This window comes from Ochotona curzoniae, unplaced genomic scaffold (genome assembly GCF_017591425.1).
Source record: "Ochotona curzoniae isolate NIBS_2020 unplaced genomic scaffold, NIBS_Ocur_1.0 patch35, whole genome shotgun sequence".
Taxonomy (NCBI): Eukaryota; Metazoa; Chordata; class Mammalia; order Lagomorpha; family Ochotonidae; genus Ochotona; species Ochotona curzoniae.
Window position 1 is genome coordinate 831,391 of NW_024466917.1, and position 15,550 is coordinate 846,940.

Below are 15,550 nucleotides of genomic sequence, written 5' to 3' on the forward strand. Positions count from 1 at the left end.
AGCAGCCGCCACCTGGGTTTCTGTTCCGGGTCGAACACGTGACTTGTGCTCTTTCTCTCTCGCTGCTGCTGAAGTGGGCGCTGCCATCAGCGCATTTGCCAGGTGAGAACACGTGGTCTTGGTGATAAACAGCTGATGTTAGGCGTGTAGCCGGCACAGGGTGCATCCCAGGCTGGCCCAGAGCACGAGCCGCCCAGCCTGCCACCTGCTCTTTAGCCACTCTTGCTGTGTGCCCATGCTGCGCTGCCAGCCTTGCCTCCTTGGTCTCATGCCCCCTGCACGTAGAAGGACATGGCTACTGCCTGTAGGCACTTATGGGGCACAGTGGCCACAGGACGCTGTTGGATAGCCGTTGTCCTAGGAGAGGGCAGCCTGGGCCAGAGGTCACTGATGTTAGTTGGAAAATAGATCATCATTGAGGTATTTTCAAGTGTGATATCTGTGGCGGTTGTCCAGAACTACATATATATATATTTTAAGATTTATTTTTTTATTTGGAAGGCAGAGTGATGGAGACACTGAACGTGATCTTTTCAACCTGCGGGTTCACTGCTTAGAGGGCCACATGGAGCGTGCTGGGCTAGGCTGAAGCCAGGAGCCTGGAACGCCGTTAGGGTCTCTCTTGTGGGTACAGGGGTCCAAGTGCGGCCCAAGTGTCAGCAGAGGGAAAATCTCTCCTCTCTTTCTCTTTGTCTCTCTGACTTTCAATTACACAGTTAGGGTTCTACAATATGGACATCTCAGAATCCAGGGTGGGCATTTGGGACACTCACATCCTACAGCAGAGAGCCTCGGTTGGTTCCTGCCTCTGCCCCCAGTTCCAGCTTCATGATTGATGCCCCTCCTGAGAGGTAGCATGGTGGCTGAAGTGCCTGGCATCAGCCTAGGCCAGTCCCGGCTGCTGAGGGCATCTGAGGGCGTGAACCAACAGCTGGCCAGGTCCTGCCCTGAGGCTTGAGGGCCCACCTCCCACTGCAGGTGGACAGGTGGCAAGGCAGCCCCTGTCTGATGCCCACGGCTTGCCAGTCCTCTCCCACCCACCCTGTCCTTCCCTCCACTGGCTGCTTGTTGCTGATGTTGCGGGGTTTAACAGCTGTCACCCATGGACTGAGCGGGGCAGTGGCTTTTGGCGCATGCTACACTCTGGCTTCTATGCGCCACAGATTTTTGTTCTGGCCAAGCGCTGTAAAGGTCAAACTGGACCATACATCTGGGATGGGGGACAGCAGAGGTTGGGGATGGAGGGAAAAGCTTGAAATGGGGAGAGGGTTGGCTCTCATGCCCCTCCACTTGCTCGGAGTCCCACAAAATTCCATTGAAAGGGCTCAGGTGTGTGTCCTAGGCAGGAGGGCCCCTGGTCGGCCACCTGCTCTGTCCCTGTTAGCAAGAGAGGGAGAAAAGAGAGGGCAGGAGGAAGCAATGGCACCTCCCTCCTTATCCTCGGCTGGGTTCATAGATGCCTTTTGTTCAGTGTGGACACTCACAGACCTTGTTCCTGCTCCCAGCGCCAGGCACACAGTGGCACAGCCAGGGCCTCTGTCTCCTCCCCACCACTGACATCCATGGCCTTGGGGAGTCTCTGGATTTATCCTAAGCTCACTGGGCCATGGCTTCCCAGTGTGGGGGAAATGAGCCCAGGGGTGGGCAGGTGGCCTGGGAAGACTCCCACATTCCCCTGGGAGGGAGCTTTATTCCCAGCTCTGGCTCCTGACTGATCTCCTGCTGGGCCATGCCCTGAGAAGCAGAGATGGCGACAGCAGTGGCGGCTCTGGGAGTTGGGTCCCCGCCACCCTGCTGCAGCTCAGATGCGATTCCAAGCTCCTGCCTTCCCCCTTTTGCCTGGTCCACACCTGACTGTGATGGGCATTTGCATGGGGTTGGGGAGGTGAATGAATGAGTGATAAGAACCAGATGTGGAAGGGAACTCCCTCCAGAGGAGGTCGGGGGCTTTGGGGCTCTCATTTGGATACTCAGAACCCCCTTGTCAATCTCTTAGACTCTTCTTGGGCTGCCTTGGGATCCCAGGACAGGGCCACAGCTGAGCAGGGGGACTCAAGGCTCCAATTCCTTCCAGCAGGCAGGTGTGTGTGGGGTGTCCTCATGGGGGCCCAGCCCAACCTTCGTCGGCTGCTGTTGGGCATCCAGGGAGTGAGCCATCTACCTTTCCAATAAATAAAATAAATATATACATTTCTCCCAGAAAATGATTGCCCGGAGTAGCGACAGGTGTCCAGAGTCAGGCTCCCAGACGTGGGGACTGGCCACCTCTTTCAGCACCCCGGTGTGTGTGGGGCACCTCTGCGGGTGCTGGGGTGACCCGGTGTGTTGTTGGCTTCTGCTCAGTGGTACCACGTGAAGCCACATGAGGGCAGCAACACGCTGTCCAAGGTGGCTTGGCCTAAGCCCAGAAGCCCAGCAGCCAACCGTTGTGTTCTGCTTGGGTCTCCCCAGCCCTGCTCTCTCTCAGCTCCACCCCTGCCTTGCATGTTGCATGCATGCACAGTTTTCAGGAAGCTTGTGGAGAATGGAATCCAAAGGCATTTATTTTGATGCCAGAATTTTTGGAAACCCAGGCAGAGGTTTTTCTTCTTTCTGTATTTATTTGCGAGGCACAGAGAAAGAGATCCCATGTACCTTTTCACCCCTCAAATGCCTAAAGGGACCGGAAGCCGGGGACCTCAGTCCAAGTCCCCGACACGGACTGAGATGTTGAGGCATCAAGGCTGCCTGATGAGGTCTGTGTGAGATAGCTGGGGGCCCGGAGCTGGAGCAAAGCGTTGAACCCAGGTACATCTGTGGGGTGCAGATATCTTAGCAGCGAGGCTAAACACCTGTCACCCGTCTTTTCATAAGGTTTTTAAAAAGATTTATTTCTGTATTTTATTTGGAAAGCAGAGTTACAGAGAGACAGAGATCTTGCATGCACAGGTCACCATCCACGTGGCTGCAATGGCCAGAGCTGAGCTGATCCGAAGCCAGGAGCCAGGAGCTTCTTCTGGGCCCCACCGGGTACCGAGTCCCAAGGTTCTAAGCTGCCCTCGACTGCTTTCCCAGGCCACAAGCAGGGAGCTGGATGGGAAGTGGAGCAGCCGAGACTCGAGCCGGCGCCCATGTGGGATCCCAGTGCTATAGAAAGTGACTCAGCCTGCTACATGGTTTCAGGGACTTTTTGAAGACTTCTCATGATGTGGATTTCAGCCTTTTTTTTTTTTATTGACATCAGAATAAACTTCCCTTTCGTTCCATTTTCCACAAGCATCTTGTGCAGCTGAAATGAGCAACATGGAATCCACCTTCCCGGCGTGAGATGCGTCTCTCTGGACCTGAGCCTGCGCCCTCGCCAGCCTCCTGTCCTAGCCTCCAGACTCTATCCTCACCTCACTTTCCACCCTGTTTTGGGGTGTCCTTGCCCTAACCTTCGTCCTTCTCCCTCCCCAAACTTGCAGCACCAGCAGCTCGGCCCACAGACAGGAAGGGGCCAGCCCAGCTGAGACCAGTTATTCTTCCGTGGTTGGAATTCCGCTTACTTTGTGGCAGGCTGCATGGCCCCTGAAGGTCGGGTTCCTGCCACGTTCTCCTTCTTGTTCGGGGCGCTCTGCTGCCCACGCCCCAAGTGCCAGCAGGAGCCTGAGCAAGCCCGCCTTGGGCTTCCTGGCTGCTGGGCCTGCAGCAGGAGCAGGGTACCCGAGATGTCCCTGGATGAGGGCATGAGCGAGCACCTTAGCCAGGACAGGGATGGTTGCCTGGTCCTGGAAGGAGACAGCGGGCACACTAAGTGGGCAGAAGTGGCACTGCGTGTCCCGACGGAGGAAAGAGGACGGGGAGCCCAGCGGAGGGGGGTGGCAGAAGGCAGAAGGCAGAAGGCACACACACGGTCTCCGTCTCTCTCCCAGGTCGCCGACGTTTGCCGGTGGGCTCTTCTCCATCTCCAAGTCCTACTTTGAGCACATCGGTACCTACGATAATCAGATGGAGATCTGGGGAGGGGAGAACGTGGAAATGTCCTTCCGGGTGAGAGTAAAAGGCACTTCCGGGGTGGGGGCAGGGTGGGTGGGGGTCTGGGACGCTGTGCCCATGGGTGTGCATGGTGGCAGCCCAAGCGATGTCAGACACAGAGCTGGTGAGGGTGGGTGTCCATGCCGGCTCCCGCCTCCTCTGCCCCCCGACGGTACTGTGATGTATGCCTTGAACCAAGTCACTGGGCAGAGCTTCTCAGCTGGAAGTGACAGGGGAAGAAGCGGAAGGACGGGACATCGGGACTCCTGTGGCGTGTGTATGCCTGTGTGAAGAGGGTTAGGCTCAAGGCGGATCAGTCCCTGTCCTTCATTTAGGAAAAAAATGAGGTTCCTCTTTCCAGGTCAGAGGGCACGGCCCTGGGAGCCAGGACAAGCTCCCGTCGTAACTGTGGGAGCAGGTGGTGGCTGCTGGAACTCCGGGAGATTCCGGGCGCAGGCTCCTCTGCAAGGGCTGGAGCTCCACAAATCCCCATGTCCCGGGGATCCTAATGAAGAGGGGTGCTGCCTTGCCCACCCGCCACCCCCGGAGTCCGGCCCCGAGACTCCACCCATGCTGGCTCTCGCTATTCCCATCCTGGGGGCCCTAGGGTGTCTGCTGCTGCTGCAAGGAGCAGCACAGGGCTCCCAGGCAAAGATGCCAGAGGTGACCAGTGCGAGGATGAAGCCATGGAGGGCCCCAGCCCGTTACAGCCACTGCTCATGTTCTGGTTCTGGGCACCACCTCCAAATGCCAGCCTTGGGGGCCTTTACCCTGCGCCCCACATGCCTCCCCAGGAAGCTTGTGTGCTGAGGGTCCACATACCTGCCACAGGCCACCTGGGGGTTGGCTGGCTGTGCCATAACAGCACATGCTACTCTGCCATTGGCTTTTCAGGAGCATCTGGCTGAGCTCGCCTTGGCAGGCCTACGGGCTAAACGGACACTCGCCTCCAGGATGGGCCCTGCTAAGCTCGGGGCTCTGTCCATCACTGCTGCTTAGGCCGGGGTGAGCCTGCAGGCATCTAGGCACAGCCTGGGCAAGGAGCCCTGGGCATGCTTTTCTCCAGCACCTGCCTGGGTCCCTTGGAAGCCCAGGGGCTGGGAGGACATCTCCCCGCCCTGCTGACGGCTCGTCCTGTGTCCTTGTGGCAGGTGTGGCAGTGTGGCGGCCAGCTGGAGATCATCCCGTGCTCTGTGGTGGGCCATGTGTTCCGGACCAAGAGCCCCCACACCTTCCCCAAGGGCACCAACGTCATCGCCCGCAACCAGGTGCGCCTGGCCGAGGTCTGGATGGACAGCTACAAGATGATTTTCTATAGGAGGAACCAGCAGGCGGCCAAGATGGCCCAGGAGGTAAGAGGAATGGTGGGGACCGGGCAGGGAGAGAAAGTTCAGGACCCTGGGCCTCTCCCCGCTCTGGCGTGCCCCCATCCCCCAATCTTGGAGAAAGAGGGGAGGAGTCCTTGTGCCGTCTCCCTGGAGGACTCCCCAGAGGACAGGGCAGTGAGAGCCCCTTATGGGGGACTGGCCCAAGGGTCTCAGAGGACGGGAACTGGAGAGCAGTAACTGGGTATCTCAGCGGGTGAGGGAGCTGTGTGGTGGCAGGGAGGGGGACAGGAAGGTCAGAGCTGGTGACACTGCCCCTCGGGGACCGGCTTGCCCACAGAAGTCCTTTGGGGACATCTCGGAACGGCTGCGGCTCAGGGAGCAACTGCACTGTCGCAACTTCTCCTGGTTTCTACACAATGTCTATCCCGAGATGTTTGTGCCGGATCTGAACCCCACCTTCTATGGAGCTGTGAGTTTGGGCCAGGGACATTCAAGGCTGCCCACCTGGCGGATGGAGTAGCGGGGCTGACTCTAACCCTGCTGCCCTGTTCCGTCCAGAGACAGTCCATAAGCAGTGGTTCTCAAACAGTGGTGTGCACCTGACTCACCCAGGGCCGGTGGGCGGGGGGTGGGGGGCTGGAAGAGGGAGGAGGGAAGGAGACGGGGAGCGGGTGGTTAATCAGGAGGGGAACAGGATGCTGGCCCCATCCCCAGAGCCTCTGCTTCAGGGCTGGGCTAGGGTCTGGAATTCTGCATTTATGGCAGGTAGTGCCCCGCCCCCATCTGGGATCACACTTAGGACCATGGCTGCCAAGAGGGCTCCCATGTACTGGCTGAGGGCCTTTGCGGGGACCTGCCTCACCCTCCTCTCTAGCCCCCAGCCCCTGGAGGCTGCCCATCCTGGGCTCCCAGCATCCTGGACTCTGTACCCTGTTTGCTCCGGGAACATTCATCCCCTTGGGGGGAATTCATCCTACGTAGGACGCCGCTGACCATACTAGCCTGGCCCCTCTGCTTGTCCTCCTGCAGATCAAGAACCTCGGCCTTGGTCAGTGCCTGGACGTGGGTGAGAACAACCGAGGAGGGAAGCCCCTCATCATGTACCCGTGCCACGGCCTCGGTGGCAACCAGGTACCTGGTCCTGCCGCGCCAGGCAGGGCAGAGCAGGGGGGCTGTCCTGTGGCCTTCCCTGAGCACCCCTGTTCTCAGGAGGCACCCAGGCTGAGGGGGGAGGACCTGGGGACATCCAGGGGGTGCACAGGCATCAGGGCTAGGTTCCAGAGACAACCAGAGGGAAGCCTGTGCAGCAGCAAGGCTGTGTGGAGGAGGCCAGCCCTTGGGTGACTTTGGGGATGAGTGGACGATGGCCGAGCACTTGTCCTCGCCTGCTATCAGCTTCTGCCTTCACTGTGTATACCCTCTGTCCAGGAGTGACCCCAAAGCAACAACCTCCTCCTGACCTGGCACAGCTAAATAATGTCCTAGAGTTCCCCCCAAGCCCCACAGTGTCCGAGCTCTTCCCCAAAGAAGCACTGGCAACCTCCTGTCTCCATCCCTCTGTTTACCCTGGCACCCACAGCGGGATGCAGGGACAGCGGTCGGTGGGGGGAGGGCACGGGAGGCCTGGCAGTTAAGACGCTGGTTAGGATGTTGTAGCCCACGCCATGCCGTAGCATGGCTCCCGCCCCAGCTCCATGCTCATGCAGAACTTGGGACCAGGGGACAGCATTGGGTCCCCGCCACGCAGGTGGGGGACCTCAAGTAAATTCTGGACTCGAGCTTCAGTTCCACCCTGGGGGTGGCAGATGCTCACAGGGTGAACCGGCAGAAAGCCTCTCTCCCCGTGCCAGCCCTGGCTACCCTCACTTCTCAAATGTCAAAACATATTTTTTTAATAAAATGAAGGGAACAAGTAGACGGCAGATGCCTCCATCTGCAATCGGAGACAGACTCCTTTAGAGCCGCTTCCTTTGGCCGTTGGCCTGCAAGATACTTTCAGGTGATATGTTGATGGGCAGGTTTTTTTTTTTAAAGATTTATGTATTTTTATTGGAAAGGCAGATTTACAGAAAGAAAGAGAGACAGAAAGATCCACCATCCACTGGTTCACTCCCCAAGTAGCCTCAATGGCCAGAGCTGTGCCGATCTGAAGCCAGGAGCCAGGGACCTCTTCCGAGTCTCCCACGTGGGTGCAGGGTCCCAAGGCTCTGGGCCATCCTCGACTGCTTTCCCAGGCCACAGGCAGGGAGCTGGATGGGAAGTGGAGCTGCCGGGATTAGAACCGGCGCCCATATGGGATTCTGGCACAAGCAAGACGAGGACTCAGCCACTGAACTGTCATACCATGTTCAATGGATGTTATTTTAAGATTTATTTATTTTTTATTGGAAAGTCAGATATACAAAGAGAAAGAAAGACAGGAAGAAAGATCTTCCATTCGCTGGTTCACTGCCCAAGTGGCCACAACGGCCAGAGTTGAGCTGATCCGAAGCCAGGAGACCAGAGCCTCTTCTAGGTCTCCTACGCATGTGCAGGGTCCCAAGGCTTTGGGCTGTCCTCGACTGCTTTCCCAGGTCACAAACAGGTACCTGGATGGAAAGTGGAGCAGCCTGGGTTAGAACCAGCACCCATATGGGATCCTAGCTTATGCAAGGCAAGGACTTTAGCCACTAGGCTACCATGCTGGGCCCAATGATTTTTATTTATTATTAAAAAAATAGAACTAGTAGAGCAAACACATAGTTTCCCAGATGTTGCTTAAGATGGAACTACAATGAACTTAAAAGAAAATTATTTTTGCCAGTTGGGGGACATTTAAAATTTTTATTCTGTTTATTTTTTTTATCTTATTCAAAAGGTGCCAGGAGAGTCTTCAGCTGTTGTTCCCTTCCCAAGTGGCCGTAATAATCAGGGTCTCAGAACTCCACCCGGGTCTCCCATATGCAAGGAAGGGACCTCAGTGCATGAACCATCAACCCTGACCTGCTGTTTCCCAGGGAGCATGTCAGCAGGAAGCTGCAGACAGAAGCAGAGCCAGGACCAGCCAGGCCAAAGTCAGCATACAGGAAGTTCATGCCAGTCTTCCCGTCTGGGCAGCAGGGGCCCAAGCCTTTGAGGCCACATCTGCTGGTTCCCGAGTGCATGGGCCAGGAGCCAGATCTGAAACAGAACAGCCTGGCGGTCAGCGTCGTAGAGCAGTGGGTTAAACCTCTGCCTGCAACTCCAGCTTCCCACATGAGTAACAGTTCAAGTCCTGGTTGTTCTGCTTGTGATCCAGCTGTCTCTTTGTGCACCTGAGAAAGTAAAAGAGAATGGCCCAAGTGCTTGGATTCCTGAAACCCACGTGGGAAACGCGGATGAACCCAGCCCTGGCCATCACGGTGGTTGGAAGATCTCTATCCTCTCCCCTACTCCATAACTCTGCCTTTCAAATGAGTGAATGAATAATTCTTTCAAAAAGGTGGAGTGTGGGCCCGGCGCGATAGTGTAGTGGTTAAGTGGCGCCGAGATCCTATGTGGGCACCGGTTCTAGTCCCAGCAGCTCCACTTCCCATCCAGCTCCCTGCTTGTGGCCTGGGAAAGCAGTCGAGGACGGCCCAGAGTCTTGGGACCCTGCACCCGCATGGGAGACCTGGAAAGAAGTTCCTGGCTCCTGGCTTCAGATCGGCAGCACCGGCTGTTGTGGCCACTTGGGGAGTGAATCATCAGATCAAAGATCTTCCTCTCTGTCTCTCCTCCTCTCTGTACATCTGCCTTTCCAATAAAATAAATAAATCTGAAACAACAACATCAACAACAACAATGGTAGAGTGGCCAGGACCCAAATTGGTACACCAATATGGGGCACGGACACCTCAAGTGGTGCCTTTAACAACCATTCCACAACCCTGTCCTCCCAGATCTTAAACAGATTTCAAGAAGATAATTTAAGGAACTGTTATTCCATTCTGAAGCAGATATGATACTCCTCCTGGGGGTGGAACCCTCGTCATGGATCTTTGAAGGTCCGCTGGGTGGTGTTCTAGGGTCCGGGGTGGGGGGGCGCACCCTAATCACAGAAGCTTTGGAGATCTGACGGGTGGTGTTCTGGGGCAGGTGGCTTGGCCAGGGGTCAGGGATACCTCCACCTGCCACTCAGACTTCCTCTTGTCTCGACTTGTCAGTACTTTGAGTACACTACACAGAAGGACCTACGTCACAACATCGCCAAGCAGCTGTGTCTACACGCCGGCACGGGCACCCTGGGCCTCAGGAGCTGCCACTTTACTGGCAAGAACAGCCAAGTTCCCAAGGACGAGGAGTGGGAACTGACCCAGGTGAGGCCAGGACCCAGCAAGATGAGAGCCCAGGGCGAGCCGACCTGCTGCTCCTGCCATGCATTGCCAGGGGGGCTCAGGTCCCAGCGCGAATGCAGCAAATGTGTGTTGGACCACAGGCAGGGTTCTTGGGGCCTGGGGGATGGCAGGTGCCAACTGATGGGAAGGTAGGCTCATTGTAGGGAAGGGTGGCAGTCCCAGCCAGCCCTGAGATGGCTGAGCATTTGGGGGTTGGAGCCAGATAGAAGAAGGTAAGGAATCCTCTGGGGTTCTTGTCTGCCCCGTGTGCCAGACGCCATGCCAGGCTTGCCCCTGTGTCCAAGTGGGTGCGCCTGCTGAAGCCAGGTTGGCTGTGAGTGGCAGGCATGGGGCACAGCCCTAAACAAGTGGCTGCGTGCACGACACCTCCCTGCTTTAGAATGGGCCCCCGATACCTCCCATCACCCACAGTGCTGAGCCCAAAGCATTGCCCCTCAGGAACCTCCACCTGCAGCCTGTTCTGACCCCCAACTTGGGATAACAAGGGCCTGGAGCCCAGAGGAGTCAGAAATAGGATAGCCAAGGTGGTCCCGGGCCTCCTTTGGGCCTGCTGCTGGCCCTGTAGAGCAGGAGGCAGGCAAGATGTCGCTCTGCCCGGGAGCCCACCTGGACTTCCTTTGTCCCAGCGTGGTGCTCCCCATGCTGACTCTTCATTCCATCGTCTTCCAGGATCAGCTCATCAGGAACTCGGCATCTGGCACCTGCCTGACATCCAGGGACAAGAAGCCAGCCATGGCTCCCTGCAATCCCACTGACCCCCACCAACTCTGGCTGTTTGTCTAAGCCTCGGATTGGCCCCAGTTGGGACCCCTGCACCCCAAAACCCTGCGAGCCTCTCCAGAAATAAGGTGCTGTTATTCTTGGTTGTGGATGAATTTCTCAACCCAGTCTTGGCAAGGCGGTACCTCCTGGTCCTTGCAGCAAGCCTGGGCCTGTTTGCTCCTCTCCACCTCTGGGGTTAGGAGGTTTGGCTGGGCAACGCAGACAGGGCAGCTGGGAGAGAGCTCAGCTGACCTCAAAAGGGATGCCTGCCCAGCCGCACCCTCCATCCCACTCACCTGCACCAGACAGCAGGGAGCCAGCGTGTTCAGCTGAAGTGGCCCCAGCTCCCGGGACCTGAAGTCTACTGAACCATCCAGACAGAGGGCAACCGTATCCTCACTTGCATGGCACACCTGTGAGAAAATCAGAACAGGATGCTGCCAGCCCATTTCACAGATAGGAAAGCTGAGGCTGAAGGACTGTGGGTTTGCGACCACAGCCAGCAGGGGAGCCGGGGCATTTGGGGCTAGCTCTTTCTAGCGCACCACAAGAGAACTAGCCCACCTGCCTTGCTGCTCACGGCCTGCCAGCTGGCTCCACAGAGCCTGAGACAGTAGGCCCTGTTGGGGCAATCCTGGGATGTCTGTGTTGCAGAAAAGCTCTTGGGCCCAGTGATTGTCAAGGTGAAGTCCTAGGACCTCCCCCACCCCTTCAACTCCCTTATTTAAAGTTGACAGAAAATAGAGAGATGAGGAAAGGGCAGGGTCCCGCGCAGCCTCTGAACTTCTCATTCGAAGGCCGTCTGCCATATTCTCATGGCGTGAAACCACAGCCACTGGATTTGTCCCATGCCAGCACCAAGAGGTGGGCAGCTGGGACCTCGGGAAGGGCCAAGGAGAGTCCTGGGGGCCTGTATAGAGTGCCCGCATCGGAAGAGCTGTGCCTGCAGCTCTTCCTCAAGCAGTGAGCCTGGCTGTTCAAGAAGTTTCTCCAGGAGGCTGCCTCTGACGTCAGCAGCAGCAGCAGTCTTCGCAAGGGAGTGGTGCTAGGACCACAGCGGCCCCCTGATGGGGGTGGGGGGAGACACCGCCTCTGCCGTCCCCAGACCAGGGCCCTCAGGATGCTACAGAAGGAAAGGGAACACTGTTCTTGCAAATAAAGGTTTCTGGCGTTGGTGAAGGGAGTTTGTGTCCCTCGGCACCTGCCTTGTGAAGACCCGTGGGTCATCTAGACAGTTCTGTTGTAGCCACTGTTGTCATCTCCACACGTCCCGCAGCCCTATAATCGAGCGTGTGAGCACAGGAGGGGATGGAATAGGACGTCCCTCTGCCCGTGAGATGCCCGCCCAAGGGCATGTGGAAGTTAGGAGCCTGGAAGCATGGAGAATGAGTTAAAGCAGTTGCTCCATCCACATGGGGTTGTCAGGGTGGGTTGCTTGGCAAAGCAGTGAGGTTGGGCCCGAGCCCCCGTAATGCAGGAAGAAGAGATGGCACAGCAGCCACGGACAAAGGGACATTGGGTCATGGGGATGGGGGCGATGGCTGTGGAAGCCACGGAATCCTGGGCCTTCTGCCTTCTTGGGATCCCACGCTCCATGAAGAAGCATCCAAAAAGCTATTTCTCTTACCTCTCCAGGTTTTTAAAGAGGTGAGAACAGTGCTGGAATGCGGGGCATTTGCCCTGAGTTAGAGTGGGCAGGGGCCCGCCTGAGTAGGCCCCCACACCCACACATCCTGGTGTTCATTCCATGCCCAGCAGCAGGCTTCCACACAGGAGCCCTTGTGCCATCTATAGCACCCCCGGCTCAGCTAGCTTGAGAGCCTAGCTGAGGCACCCCAGTGCCAGCAGGTGCCTCCCAAGGGGCTGCCCCAAGCACCATGCATCCCTGGGAGCAGCTGGCTAAGAGCAACTTCCAGGAGAGAGAACGTAGGCCACCCAGTCCAGGAGCAGGGCTGGTCAGCAAGAGGGGAGGGCACAGCAGGGGGCATATCCAGAAACTTGGCCCTACCCTCAGCCAACACCTGTGCCCTACCTTGAAACCCACCCCTCTGGGCTTTGTCGGTGCCAAGTGCCAACCTAGCACCCCCTGTCTTTCCACAACCCAGCCACCAGCCCAGATAACCAGGTCATGGCTCCAGGAACCCCTGAGGGCTGGTCCCCACTTGAAGAGTATTGCCCCTAAATAGCCGTCACCCAGAACTTCCATTTAATTTATTCCAAGTCAGACTGACAGATAGAAGAGCTCCTATCCGCTGACTCACACCCTTTCCCCACCCCATCTCCTTAAAAAAAAAAAGCAGCTGCAAAGACCAGGACCCTGTCTAGGTGTCCCACATGGGCAGCCATGCCCTAAGGTACCACCTGCTGCTTCCGGGGTGCAGGAAGCTGGGTCCGAAGTAAAGGAACCCTGACTCACAGTGGACACTGTGGTAGCGGATGGGACCATCCCACACTGTCTCTTGACCGCTACATCACATGCCTGCCCCTTATTTTTCATCGTAAAAGTGCTTCTGTGAAGAAAAGCCCAAAAATAGAGAAAAATAGGTTTTTTAAACCTCCTAATTCACATCATGATCCCCGTTGGGCCAGGCGCGATAGTGTGGTGGCTAACGTCCTCACCTTGCAAGCGCCAGGATCCCATATGGGTGCCGGTTCTAATCCCGGCAGCTCCACTTCCTATCCAGCTCCCTGCCTGTGACCTGGGAGAGCAGCCGAGGACGGCCCAAAGCCTTGGACCCTGCACCCGTGTGGGAGATGTGGAAGAACTCCTGGCTCCTGGCTTCGGATCGGCGCAGCACTGGCTGTTGCGGTCACTTGGGGAGTGAACCGCTGGATAGAAGATGTTCCTCTCTGTCTCTCCTCCTCTCTGCATATCCTCCTTTCCAATAAAAATAAATAAATCTTAAAAAAAAAAAATCATGGTCCCTCTTCGTCGTTGCCTCAGCTTGGTGAGGCCCCTTTTGTTCCTTTTCTAATGACCGCCAGAATGAAATCACGCAGTACCACACTGCGGGCAGCTGGCTCGGGTCACTTAATAGCTCCAGGACATGTTTGTATGCCCCTTCATTGAAGTTTAACTCATTAAATTAAAAAAAGAAAATGCCGCATGGTATTCCATAGCAGTGTAAAACCCCATTCAAGTAACCTGTTCTCCTTAATGAATTCCCCAGTTATGGGACAAACTTTCCTATTCTGTATATGGTGTCACAAACTAGACGACTGCCCAGGACCTTGTGCACTTAGAAAAGTCTACATTCCGTGGCGCTGGTGTTGTGGTATAACAGGTGAAGCCATTACCTGCAGGGCTGGCATCCCCTACGGGCACCAGTGTGAGCACCAGCTGCTCTGCTTCCGATCCTGCCCCCTTGTTAATGCTCCTGGGAGAGCAGCACAAGGTGGTCCAAGTACCTGGACCCCTGGCACACACGTGGGAGACCTGTCCAACCCTGGCCGTTTCAGCCACTTAAGGAGTAAGCTAGCCATGGAAGGTCTGTGTCTCTCCTCTTTATCACTCTGCCTCACATTGGAATCTGAGTCAGAAGAAACAGAAAGAGGCTGACCACCCAGGGAGACTGGGTATGGCTGTGGAGGTCTCAAGGGGCAATCCCAGGGCCTGGGCTCCTGGGGACCCTCACTGTGGAGTGTGTGTCTGCCTGGGCCTCGGGCTATCTGCTTATGCTCCAGAGCAAGCCAGGACGAGGAAGGAGATGAGCCGAGAGGGGCCACAGAGGTGACAGTGTGGGCTCTTTGGGGATGGGGACAGCCTCTCCTGGGCCCACCCACGGGGAAGCTGGGATCCTGGAGCCTCAGCAGACAAAAGCTCCACCAGGGCCATGGCGCAGTAGCCTAGTGGCTAAAGTCCTTGCCTTGCATACGCTGGGGTCTCATATGGGTGCCTGTTCTAATCTTGGCAGTCCCGCTTCCCATCCAGCTCCCTGTTTGTGGCCTGGGAAAGCAGTCCAGGACGGGACCCTGCACTTGCTTGGGAAGAGGCTCCAGGCCCCAGCTCTTCCTGGCTTTGGATCGGCTCAGCTTTGGCTGTTGCGGCCACTTGGGGAGTGAATCAACAGATCTTTTTCTCTGTCTCTCCTCCTCTATGTATATTTGACTTCCCAATTGACAAACAAAACAAAACAAAAACTCCATCAGGCAAATCAGAAGTAAACCTGCTTCGGTCCAAGCACCCTGGCACACCTGCCATTAAAATACCATGGTGCAGCAGTGTGCCCCCTGCCCTACCCCACACCTCACTGCCCTCTGTTCTGCGCCAGCAGGCAGCTCAGAGCCTGTGACTCTGGCTCCCTGTTCCTCCTCCACTCTCCACAATCACAGCCCTCGGGCTGCCGGCCTTGACTGAGGGCTCTTTCTCCTGACGCCCCAATCCTGAGCCCTGGGCGTCCCCCCAACACTATTTCATAGTATCTTCAGTACAGTCGCACCTTCAAACTCTGCCCCTCCTCCCAGCTGCTCCTGACCATTGCTTCCTGATAATGTACATCTTGGGGAAGAGGTGGGGATGGGAGTGGGGGGCTGCAGGAAATCCCTGCCCCCCCATAATGGAGACCCCCGGGTTCTTGGCTTCGGACTGGTCCAGCCCTGGCTGCTGCAGGCATCTGAATAGTAAAGTAGTATTATGCAAGTTAATCTTTTAAACATTTAAGGGGGAAAGAATTCCCTCTACTCAACCTTTTGCTTTCATGACGGCGCTGACACCCGTGTCTGAATGCCCTCCCCACGCCCTCCCTCCTCCCCCGGTCGCCCTGTCCAGCCTGGACGCCTCCCTGTTATCTCGCCTCCTCTTGCTGACCGCTGTTCCCGCCTCCTCCACCACCTCCACCTCCTGGTACACACAGAGCCTTGAGGGTGCCACTGAGAAGAGCCCAGTGGTCACAGACGATGTGGGCAGGACAGGGGAGCCCCCCAAAGGCAAAGCAGTCTGGCTTTCCATCCCATTTCTGGAGGGAAAAAAAATGCATGTGCTGGATGCTTTTCAACCAAAAGTGCATGATTAATTCGGCCCTGACCTTTCTGTCTTTGAATAACAGATAAATTGTGTGTACTTGAAAAGAAATCTTTTCATTTGCGTTTCCATGTCACCTGTGCTTTTCC

At 56.5% G+C, this 15,550-nt stretch overlaps 1 protein-coding gene across 3 annotated transcripts in view; it reads left to right on the plus strand.

The window, feature by feature from the left end:
* Positions 1-11,004, plus strand: part of LOC121167227 (polypeptide N-acetylgalactosaminyltransferase 6) — a 36,692-nt gene extending 25,688 nt beyond the window's left edge. For all 3 annotated transcript variants that reach the window (XM_040996632.1, XM_040996633.1, XM_040996631.1), the window contains exons 7-12: positions 3,894-4,011; positions 5,148-5,348; positions 5,662-5,793; positions 6,354-6,455; positions 9,488-9,640; positions 10,349-11,004. In XM_040996632.1, the coding sequence (XP_040852566.1) occupies positions 3,894-4,011; positions 5,148-5,348; positions 5,662-5,793; positions 6,354-6,455; positions 9,488-9,640; positions 10,349-10,462 (820 nt within the window). In that variant the 3' untranslated portion in view covers positions 10,463-11,004. The remainder of the gene's footprint in view (positions 1-3,893; positions 4,012-5,147; positions 5,349-5,661; positions 5,794-6,353; positions 6,456-9,487; positions 9,641-10,348) is intronic.
* The last annotated feature ends 4,546 nt before the right edge of the window (positions 11,005-15,550 follow it).